The sequence below is a fragment of the Tachysurus fulvidraco genome, chromosome 5 (assembly GCF_022655615.1).
Source record: "Tachysurus fulvidraco isolate hzauxx_2018 chromosome 5, HZAU_PFXX_2.0, whole genome shotgun sequence".
Lineage (NCBI taxonomy): Eukaryota > Metazoa > Chordata > Actinopteri > Siluriformes > Bagridae > Tachysurus > Tachysurus fulvidraco.
Window position 1 is genome coordinate 1,748,835 of NC_062522.1, and position 11,502 is coordinate 1,760,336.

Below are 11,502 nucleotides of genomic sequence, written 5' to 3' on the forward strand. Positions count from 1 at the left end.
ATTTTTTTAAATCCCGTTTACAAGCACAAAAAAAAAAATAAGAAGAAACTGACATGTTAGCAAGCAAAAAAAAAGATAAAGTATTAAAAAAAACTTGAGCAAGTATTCCTAAAGGCCGGTACACTAGGGTGCCAATACTTTTGGAGGCAAGTGGATACAAGCAAGTGCCGTCTTCCAAATACCTGTGAGGAAGTTCCCCTCATAGTTCTGAGCGTTTTGATACGTCACATGTCAATGTTGTGGAAAGTTTTTTGATTTTGCATATTTTGGGGGCGGGGCTACAGGAATGAGTTCTGTGTAGATACATTGAAAGCTTGCAAAGTTATAAACCTCTAAATAATATCATTTATAATTGGTGTCTATGGCAAAAAAAGGCCATTTTGAGACCCGGTACCATGAGAACTGGAACTCAGATCGCTTAGAAAAGTAAGAGCCACAAACTACAGACCAGGGTCTACAATATATCTGACTTTAGTGTATGTGGCTTGAAGGAGGAATTATTTATACAATTAATACATTTTTCGTCTAAGAGGAATTAGCAAAACAGAATGCTGTCTTCTACAAGCTAACATAACAACAAGTGTTCACTAGCATGTGTGAATGTGTGCACACGTGGAGTGTGTGTACCGTGCTGCACGATGGTCTGCCGCAGGTGTGTGTGCAACATTCTTGTGTCCAGACTGAGGTAAGCGCTGGCAGTCTGCAGAGCTCGAGCCTTCAGCATGTACCAGCTTTTAGAGTGATGCAGAGCAGTTTCCTTCAACACCTCACACAGACTGTGCACACCTGCTTCCACCTGTCACACACACACACACCCCTAATCTGTATGGTTGAGTTTAGATTTAGAACACAAGTATTGGTGAGTGCGTGTGTGTGTGTGTGTGTGTGTGTGTGTGAGAGAGAGTGAGAGAGAGTGCGTGTGAGAGTGTGTGTGTGAGAGAGTGAGTGTGTGTGAGAGTGTGTGTGTGTGGTGAATACATTCACCTGTCCTGATGCATAGCACAGTTGAGCTGTGAGTAGTGTGTTAGTGACACACAGGATTTTCGCTCCCTCAGAGTTTGTATCTGTATTTAAACAATTCTGTGCCTGATCCAACTGCACCTGTAGACAAATAAACCCGGCAGTGTCACACACACACACACACACACCCCTCCATAAACACTAACACAGTAATATAACCTGAGGAATATTTAATCAAATACATTTATTATGGAAAGTCATTTAAATCTACTGTATTTTGTCCAACAGCCATCTTTTACAATTACAGAGATATTGTGTTATTAAACTGTGTGAGTTACAGAGACAGAAGTGAAATCTGCCCCTGACGGTTCCTGGACCTCAGCTACATCACCCAAGATATTAACACTGCAGTTATAACTGTTTGTACCTGTGATGGTTTAACAGGATCTCCATCTAAAATGATATTACAGGCACAACTGGACTCAGACCACACAGTGACTCAGGTGGAATAAGTGAACACAGTTTAGTGAACACTTTACAGACACTTTACTGAACCTAGGACCGGTTTCTCCTGTCAGCTTCGTATCTAAATGAGATCAGACATTTCACCCACACACACAGTGCTGTGCCGCTGACCTGTGCGAGCTGTGGAGAGCCCAAGTCCAGGAGGAGTTTAGCAGCATGGAACAAAGCAGTCGCACTGTTCTGGACATCACCGAGGAGTCGCAGGAGAGACGCCGCCAGCTGATAACACTCCAGAGCCTGAAGGGACTACAGGAAGGGAAGAGCATATAAAGTTAGGAATGAGTGAGTGGTGATTTTTGAGGAGTGAGCGTGTGTGTGTGTGTGTGTGTGTTTTTTACCTTGCCCATGAGTGTATAAAGGGCAGCCATTAGCAGGATGGAGTTGGCAGTGTGTTTTGGGTCCCTCACTGCAGGTACTGAGCCTTTTTTCAGTAGAGTCGTCCAGAGGGATAAACTCTTATCTAAAGGCTTGATGCGGTCTAAACACACAGACACAGAACTGAAATACAGGAAACATTGTACAGGCTTCTCTCATGATGTCATTTAATCAGGATGTGCAAACTAACACACATGTATGTGTTCGGGTTTCCGGATCGTGTGCATTATATAATATATACATAGAAACAAACTCTTATTATAAAGACAATACCTGCTCACTTTATTCTTGGCTTCTAATTCAATTATTTTTGAAAATTATATTCTTTGGGAAAAGAATCTAAATTTTTTAAAGTACTGTGAAGGTCATGGCATTAAATATAGCTGCGGTTACATGAGTATAAGCCTCAGTATGAGTTTGTATGTAAAGAAGCTTGTTGTGAATAGAACAGTGTGTATAAAAGGCGTCTCTCACTTACTGTTGTGGTCAGACAAATTGAAGCGCAGTCCATCGTACACCAGCTGGCTCTCCTGGACCTTCTGCTTGTCTTCATACTCCAGATCGTTAGTGGGAATCGCTTCAAGATCAGCACCAGCAGATGTCTTACTGCCCTCCTGCACTGCACGCAGACGCTTCTCTGTGTCCACCGCCTGAGAAACACACGTTTTAATGGTGAACTGGTAAAGATCACATTCACTTGTGTACACAGAGAGAGAGAGAGAGAGACAGAGACAGAGAGAGAGAGACAGACAGAGAGAGGGGGAGAGAGAGAGAGAAAGAGCGAGCGAGAGAGAGAGGGAGAGAGAGAGAGAAACAGAGACAGAGAGAGAAAAAGACAGAGGACAGAGAGAGACCGGGAGAGAGAGACAGAGAGAGAGACAGAGAGAGAGAGAAAGAATCACTGATAAGAACAGAGTACATAAATAAACCACACTGATTTCCACCCTTTAGTCACATTTACATTAGTGTGTATTTTATACAGAACACACCAGCGTTCAACATTATTTTTTGAGAATGTGAATAAGTGTTTAATAATTAACCCGTAAGTGTTCAGGTTAGAGTAAACACAATGGATTCATTCTATCTTCTAATATTATTCCTACAGGTGAAGTCAAATCTGTCTTTGGTCTATGTACAATGTTCTGTCTCTGACCTCCTGCAGATTGGCCTCAAGCATGCAGATGTAGAGCCAGAGAGAAGCGTGAGCCTTTTCATCCTTCAGCCTATCAGAGTTCTCCGCTGTCTCTGGCTCCTCCTCCAACAAGCGCAGAGCCTCTTGGACAAAATCACCTGCAGAACTGAAGAAGAAAATAACAAAACACATAAGTGTAAGTATTATGTGTGTGTGTGTGTGTGTGTGTGTGTGTGTGTGTGTATACACACCAGTCGGTCTGTTCGCTGAAGTCCCTGTAACACACCACCTGAGCCATCTCACACAGATAAGAGGCACGACGGAGAGTGTGTGTGGTTTCCTCATGGCAGATATCCAGGAGGTCACAGAGTGTGTTATAGCGCTCCTGTGCAGTGTCTCCGCTCTGCTCTTTATACATCCGCAGCTCCTCCTCCAGGAGACGCAGCAACACCTCCTCGTCCACGGTCGCTGTCCCCATGCCGTCCCTCAGGGTTCTGACCCAGACACAAGACACATCAGCTCAAGTTTGAACCCATCAGCATCTGACAGGAGTCTGTAAGAGCTAAACGAGAACACGACAGAATGCTTGTGTTACCTGAGGCGTGTTTCCTCCTCACCGGCTCGGGCAGCGTCACACTTGGTTTTGACCCACAGTGACACCGGTTCTGTAAGATGATCCAGAACTCGAGAACCTAAAACCTGAATCCAGCGCACCACCCAATCTAGAGCTCGGTCTAGCTGAGATGCTCGCCGACTGGACTGCACTGCTAGCATGAAGCAGCGGTTCACCTGAACACACACACACACACACACACACACACACACACACACACGATGTAAAGCAGCATGTGCAGATAAGCCGTGTAGGTCTGTGGTCACAGCGGCAGGACTTACTCTGTCCACAGGGAAAGACGATGGACAGTCTTTACTCAGCTCCTGGCATATGATCTCCACCAGTCCGTAGGCTTCCGTATACAGCTTCCTGTTAAATAACTCATACACCACATTGTTCACCACACACACTACACACACACACACACACACGCAATTAATTACATTTACAGTTTACATGATTCTCTTGTATTGTTCAGAAGTTCATTCTGCACCAACTGCGTGTGTGTTATGCTGTGATTATGGATGTAATTCCCTCTGGTCTAAAGATGCTTCTGCCCTCAGACTCCTACGTCCACCCTGAGTCCTGCTGATCACTAACAAAACCAAAGACATTTCCCTGAAGCTCATCTATACGTCTCATCCTTGGACTTATTATCTTGTGAACAGATTTAATTGTGATATTAAGATGCTGTACTTTTTGTGGTTTACATGATGAAACATGTTGGAGTTTCTCTCACTCGGTCCTGCTCTGGCCCCTTTTCTGCTCTTTAATAAGACTCGCATGTTGTCCGACGTTCAACTCTGCTTTAAAAATGTTTATACGGCTTTTTCTCTGACAAACCTTATCATAAGGAATATTACTTAATGAACTTGCTGTTTCTTTGGACTGAATTTAGCATTCATGAATGCTTTAAAATCTGTAATTCAACAATATTTAAATACATTGTTTAAGTAATAAAAAAAAAGCTGTAAAATGTTTCAGTCTATAAACTGTTTCACATTTTTGCTTGACTTTAGTTATTTCTGTAATATTTTGCAATTTTTATTAATAATTATTATACCTCTGACTGATGTTAGGATCCTTTAAAATCAACAATAATAATAAAAATAAAACAAACAGCGTTAATGACAACGACAATCTATCAGTCTTTGGTCTGTTGTGAAAGTATCAGTGTCAACAAAAACTTCAGTGACCGCGAGGCACTCAACACGGCGCTCGACTGTGAATGACGTCACATACAGACACAGACACGCCGCATAATATAAACCCACCACCAACAGGCCATCCAAGCTTTAATATCTTTTAGGCTGTCCAGCAATAATATTAGAGCTGGTATCATTTTAGTTTAATGGCAGATAAAGTGCATACTTCCTTAGAATAGACTCTAATGGACACATGTACAGGAAACCATCCTAATACACGTACTAACCAGTAAAATAAAGGTGAATACTGGCAGCTAATTACAGGCTACACTGAAAAATGAGGGTTATTTTTCCTCTCTAATGAATATTTTGTGTTCCAGAAGCCTGTGGTATAAAAACACAAAGCTGTGACTCACCAGCTTTCAGGAAGAAGCCGTCATTGGACAGTGTGCGAAGTTCAGTCATCATGCGTCCCAGTGTAGACTGGCAGTATAACACAATTCTGTCCAACTGTTCAACTACCGAGTCCTACACACACACACACACACACACACAAACACACACACACACTTAATACATAAAGCTCTCAAAACATGTGACAAAAATAGAATTGAAGACATAAAATAAAGTTTGAGGTATTTTTATATACACACACACATACAAGGACATGGTTGTTCGTAATGTTGTCATGGCAACCCGCCTAATGTAGAGAGAGATAACTAAACCCTTCTTTATCTCCTGTCTGGTTGGTGTTGATAAATGTGCAGTGTGTGTGTGTGTGTGTGTGTGTGTGAGAGAGAGAAGTTACCTGTGAGTTGTGTAAACTGTCGTATGTGCTGATGAAGCCCTGGTATAGACTGAAGCACAGAGAATACTGCAGCTGCTGTGAAAACGATCTCTGAAACACAAGAAGAAATAAACTTACATTAAGGAAAGGAGAGGAAAGGGCAAGACGAGTGGAAAGAGGGAAGAAAATGACTCACCTTTTGCTGTTTGATTAGAAACTCCTGATATTCCTCCCAAAAGGAAAAGCTGGCCAGCAGCGTAGCTCCGCCCATCCCTTTTGTCTGCCCTGTTTCTGTCACCCAGACAACCAGCTGACACGCCTCTAACAGGGCATGGCTTTCTGCATCACTGAGAACATCAGGCAGAGCTCTGAGGATATGAGCGCAGTCTGTGAACACTTTGCTGCATTCCCCACCGGAGCCGAAGTCTCGATGCAGTCGCACCGCCCGACTCGCCAAGTCCAGCACCGGGCACAACCCCTTCGCCAGCTTCCGCACGTACTCCAGCGATCCGTCCACCAGACGTGCCGCTGCGTCCCACAGTCTGTTCTTACACAGCGGCTTGCACACCTTCACCACTGTCTCACACCTCACAGCCAGCAGGGGTTGAGTCGGAGCGTGATCCTGCTCCACCGGTGAGCTCAGAAAACGTGTCCGGAACTCGGAGAGCAAAAACACAGCATCGTCCTGAGACAAGCTTCCACACGAACGCTCGTACTCGTTCAGCGCCTCCTCCACAAACAGAGGGACCTTAGACGAAGTGGAGGACGTTTCCTCCAACAGACGGAAACGCAAAGCCTGCAGCTGCCCAACGAGTCGCTCTCTGGGCGACAGGCTGGAGGCCCGAGCACCGCTCGAGCGGTTCCACAGGACGGCGAAACAGTTCCGCACCAGAACACTGAAGTCTTCAGCCTGCAATCAAAGACATCAGAGATACGTTAGAACAGAAATAGCGCTGCGTAGCGAACCACAAGGCAACCCGATATGTTAATCCGACTGGAGAGAGAACTACTTTTATAAGGTGATTCATGTGCCCCTTTTCTACCAGAAAGAACTGGGTGCTGGTTTAGAGCTATCGCTGGTGCTGGTTCAATGTTCCCCTGGCGAACCTTCTAAGAACCGGTTTCCCTTTCCATTGGTTAGAGAGCATCACGGGGGCCGAGTGTGACGTCACTGTATACGTGTCACGTTACACAGCAACGTTAGCGCAGCAGCGACAAACACAAAAATGGTGGATGTTGCTTTACTGTTAATGCTCATGGCTTTGTGAACATACATTGGCACCCAAACGCGGCGAATCCTGATTTAAAATTATATAAAAACGTCTCTAACGACGTTCTCTTTTGTCTTGTTGGTCACAGGCTCTGATGTTCTCTGGCTCTGAACCAGCTCTCAAACTGCCTTGGTGGAAAAGGGGGATGCTACAGATCACTCAACAGACTGTAAAGAAACCAGGACGAGTTTTCACTGCTTTCTATTTCTACAGCATGAAAGTGTTCAAGGTTGAGGAAGATTTTCTCCTCTGAACACTGATGCTGCACTTATCAGTGATTTCAGTACAAACTTGTGAAATTTATTTGTACGTCCGGAAAAAAGAAAAGATGCTATTCTAATTTTAGTCATTTACATAAACCTATAAAGAGAAATCTCATTTTTCCTCAATAAAAAAAATGAAACCCAAAAAATGCATCTAACTTATTGTTAAATTGACAGGAAGCTCTCTGGTTCACTATAATAGTTTCAGAGCACATTATTTAACCCCATGTATGACGACACCTCTCCTGTAGGCTTGTCCATGTCCGTACCTGTAAGGATGCTCCCTGCAGTCTGACATACATGAACTCCCCCAGTCGACCTGCAGCAGCATGAGCTTCACATGTCACCAGCTTCTGGAGAATGTGGAAGATGATCTTCTCCAGATAAAGTGAGGAACACTGTACTCCTTGTTCTGTAACAGATCCATACCCCAACGTGGCCAGCTCCACAAGATCCACCAGGCGCTCCTGAAGCTCTGGATCTAGAGCTCCTCCTCCGCCGAGACGCTGGTTGCAGGCACGGATGATCCGATCGCACGCCGTCCGGCCGAACGGTCCGAGGCCGTCCTTCACGTGTTTCTGTAGGAGACGAATGGAATACAGGGTCACGGTACATCATACACATAACAGGGTAATAACCAGATGAGCGTTGTGGGGGATCAGGAACACGCTGTCCTGGTATAAAATCAGCCCATAGACGTGTGTACGGATTTAAACACCACATCATGGTCCAGTTTCTTACCTTCAGCTCATCATGAAGAATCACAGTGTCCTTTGCACAAGATATCCTCTGGACATAATCATCCGTTTTTAGACATTTCATTCTTCTTCTGCAGAAATAAAGCTGTCTCTCACACACACACACACACACACACACACACACACACACACACACACACACACACACACACACACACACAATGACGGTCAGTCAGTCAGTGTGAACTGGATTGTGTTATGTTGTGTTTAAGACTTAACTTTATCTCCAACACTCAGACGTTCCGCTCTATAAACATCACCATGTGTCACTGACCGGAAGTTCGACCCAAACGGAAACACACTTCCGGTTCTAAACTGTTTGTTTATTAACTGTGTAATAACTGTTTATGAGGCAAACTTATTTATTTATTTATTATCAGTTCTACATCATTCCACACATTAATGTGTACTGGTAAAGAATTAAACTTTCAGAGTGACGTCGCTACATAACTGAGGTGTTTATATTAAAGTCTGACGGAATGAATAAATGAATAAATAAATAAATAAACAAACTGTGACGAACAGCTAACAAGCTAACGACCTGAAGCTAAACAGTGTATAAACTTCACTAACCGACCACTTACCGGAACCCCGACTGGGTTTTAGACGTAAATATCTGCGTTAGCGTCGTTGTTGTTAGCGTTAGCTTCGTTAGCGCTCAGCTCTTCTGTGGTGTTTGTAACCGACCGCGGCTTCGTGCACTTATTCAAAATTCGCGCTGCCTGTCGGGAAACCAGGAAGCAAGGCATTCTGGGTATTGTAGTGTAGCCTGTGTTTTTTTGTTGTTGTTTTTTCTCATTTATTTATTTATTTATCTATCTATCTATCTATCTATCTATCTATCTATCTATCTATCTATATATCTATCTATCTATCTATCTATCTATCTATCTATCTATCTATCTATCTATCTATCTATTTATCTATCTATTTATTTAATTAATTAATTATTTAATTATTTAATTAACAACAGACATCAATTAACAGACTTGTCAAAAACAATACAGATACAACGTATGCTCGGGGGAATTTACAACAAAATATAAAATATAGTTCAGATTTTCAAAGTTTTCAGTGCCCTTTGCTTTACAGACAGTTTTATAGAATCAACATAAAGTTCCATTTATTTTTAAATGATATCAAGCTAGTCTTTAGTGAAAGTGACGTGACATACGGCTAAGTACGGTGACCCATACTCAGAATTTGTTCTCTGCATTTGACCCATCCAAAGTGCACACACACAGCAGTGAACACACACACCGTGAACACACACCTGGATGTGAAACAGTTTTTGTTTTGTTTTTTCAAAAAAAATTACATACATAATAAATCTGATCCTTTTGTTCGCAAAATTTCACATTCATAAATGTAATTTGATCCTTTTGTTCGCAAAATTTCACATTCATAAATGTAATTTATGAATGTGAAATTTTGCGAACAAAAGGATCAGATTTATTATGTAAACACTATTGGTAGTACGGTGGTTTACTCCTACTGTCTCTTTGATTCTTCAAAACACCAAAAAGCACATTTTTTCCAAAATAAAGCAAAATTCTTATTTCTTAACAATATTCTTAACAATAAAATCACAAACATTTTCCCAAAAGGGTTTGACAAGTGAGCAGTACCAATATAAGTGAACCACAGTTTCTAAGCTGTTATTACAAAATGTACAATTTGTGTCCATGTCACTTTTAAATTTCACAAGAAAATGTTTTGTTGGGTAGAATCTGAATAAGTTTAAATGAGACTTCTTTTATTTTATTTGTAATTAAATACTGATTTAGAAGTAGCCAAACCTTTTTCCAAACAATATCATCTGTAAACTGATTCCAGAAAGAATGAACATAAGGCAAAGATACAATATCTCTTTGAAATAAAGTTCTTATACATCTATTGTGGGAGTTAAAGGACAAACATATCCTGTCTTCATAGGTATTAACCATATTAGGTAGGGACCAAAGTTGAGTATATACTCTCATTGAATATTTAAATATACAAATTTTAGGAGATTAAATAAAGTACAAAACTTTAGCATAATCCTTTGGTGTTACAGGGATTTTGTAAAAAGCCAAAAATTCCCCAAAAGTGAAAAGAACACCATTTGAATTAAACAACTGATTTACCAGGATTATGCCATTCTAAAACGTGTCGCCAGTGTTGTTAGTGCATGAGCTCAGAAATATTGCGTCACGTCTTTATTTTCCTTTCACAGTTTTTCTTTTTTAACACACAAATTCTCTTCATAATGTTTCATAAAGAATCATAACTTTTTCCATTTTATTTAGTTTTTATGTAACATGCGTGCTGATCTGAGCTGAGTTACCTTAGTTAATCTACGTGATTTATCGTGTTAGTCTGCAACAGAAACTCACAGTTAAAGTAACATTAGTGCTATTTACAGTTTAATATACAGTTTAATTTTTAATTAAATTTACAATTTCAATTCAAGTTTATTTCTATAGCACTTTTTACAATGGACATTGTCACAAAGCAGCTTTATAGAAACATAAACATAGAACAAAAGGTTAATATAAAAATAATATAAAGATTAATATAATACAAAATACAAGATTAATATTTATATATTTAAATGTGTATGTATTTATCCCCAGTGAACAAGTCTGAGGTGACTCAGGTAACTGTGGGGAGGAAAAACTCCCTTAGATGATAAAGGAAGAAACCTTGAGAGGAACCAGACTCAAAGGGGAACCTCATCGTCATCTGGGTGACACTGGGGGTGTGTTTATATATATATACAGTCTGATAAATGTTGTAGTGATGTAAAACACCACATGGAGTTTACATCTCCTCTTTAATATCGCAGAGTCTAACTGGAGCTGGTAGATCTGTAGATACCTCAGGATCCTCACAGGGTCGCCCTCATCTCAGTGGAGGTCCAAAATCGTCATGGCACAGAAGACAATCAGAGCTAGTACAATGTCTGTATGGGTAGAAAAAGAGAAGTGATTCATTATTATAGAAAATGTTATAGTCTTTAAAAAATTCTAATATAACAAAGCAATGGTTTAAAAAGTATTCCAACCAGAAGATATAAGCTATAAGCAGTCTCTCTTTAGCTTCTTTAACCAGTGCTGTCTCAATATTGTGAATAATAAAATCAATCCTGAGTGGAAGATTTAATACGTGATTCCAGTGTGAGCTCCTACTGCATTGTTCTGAAGGCTTTTTGGGTTAAAATAGTAGGTACAATATGTGTAGGAGACTCTGCTGGGTGGAGAATGAGTCCCTGACTGTGAACGATGTGCCACTTTTCTACTTTTTCATTAGTTTATAGCAGTATTGGTTTTATATCAGTTTATACACAGACAGTTTCTGGTTCAATCGAACACTGACCACAATGATCACTGTTTTGAGAAGACGATAATTAATTATATTAGTTAGTTATCACAAACATTCCCTGAAAAGGTTGATGATAAGATACTGGCTAATGTCCACTGTTGTTTTTTAGTCTAAACACTGCACAAATGTTTGAAGCTCACTACAAAGATCAGAACCAGGAGCCAGTCGGGATCGTTTTAATCAAGGTGATGTTTGGTACTCATTGAAAATATAAACAGGAGATATTATTTATACTCAACAGTAATATTTAAGGTAAAAAGCTGCTTTTTATGATTTTATTTATTCTGGCACATGCGGCATTGTACATATC

General features: G+C 40.9%; 1 protein-coding gene across 1 annotated transcript in view; it reads right to left on the bottom strand.

Annotated features, from left to right (window-relative positions):
* Positions 1–8,560, bottom strand: part of LOC125141227 (separin-like) — a 15,436-nt gene extending 6,876 nt beyond the window's left edge. Inside the window, exons 1-15 of the mRNA XM_047813996.1 lie at positions 8,414–8,560; positions 7,813–7,914; positions 7,341–7,649; positions 5,734–6,447; positions 5,559–5,648; positions 5,167–5,278; positions 3,887–4,014; positions 3,588–3,781; positions 3,244–3,486; positions 3,014–3,158; positions 2,339–2,510; positions 1,824–1,963; positions 1,597–1,731; positions 985–1,101; positions 628–796 (exon numbers count right to left, since the gene is read on the bottom strand). Of these exons, the coding sequence (XP_047669952.1) occupies positions 628–796; positions 985–1,101; positions 1,597–1,731; positions 1,824–1,963; positions 2,339–2,510; positions 3,014–3,158; positions 3,244–3,486; positions 3,588–3,781; positions 3,887–4,014; positions 5,167–5,278; positions 5,559–5,648; positions 5,734–6,447; positions 7,341–7,649; positions 7,813–7,893 (2,749 nt within the window). The 5' untranslated portion in view covers positions 7,894–7,914; positions 8,414–8,560. The remainder of the gene's footprint in view (positions 1–627; positions 797–984; positions 1,102–1,596; positions 1,732–1,823; positions 1,964–2,338; positions 2,511–3,013; positions 3,159–3,243; positions 3,487–3,587; positions 3,782–3,886; positions 4,015–5,166; positions 5,279–5,558; positions 5,649–5,733; positions 6,448–7,340; positions 7,650–7,812; positions 7,915–8,413) is intronic.
* Between the last annotated feature and the right edge of the window lie 2,942 nt (positions 8,561–11,502).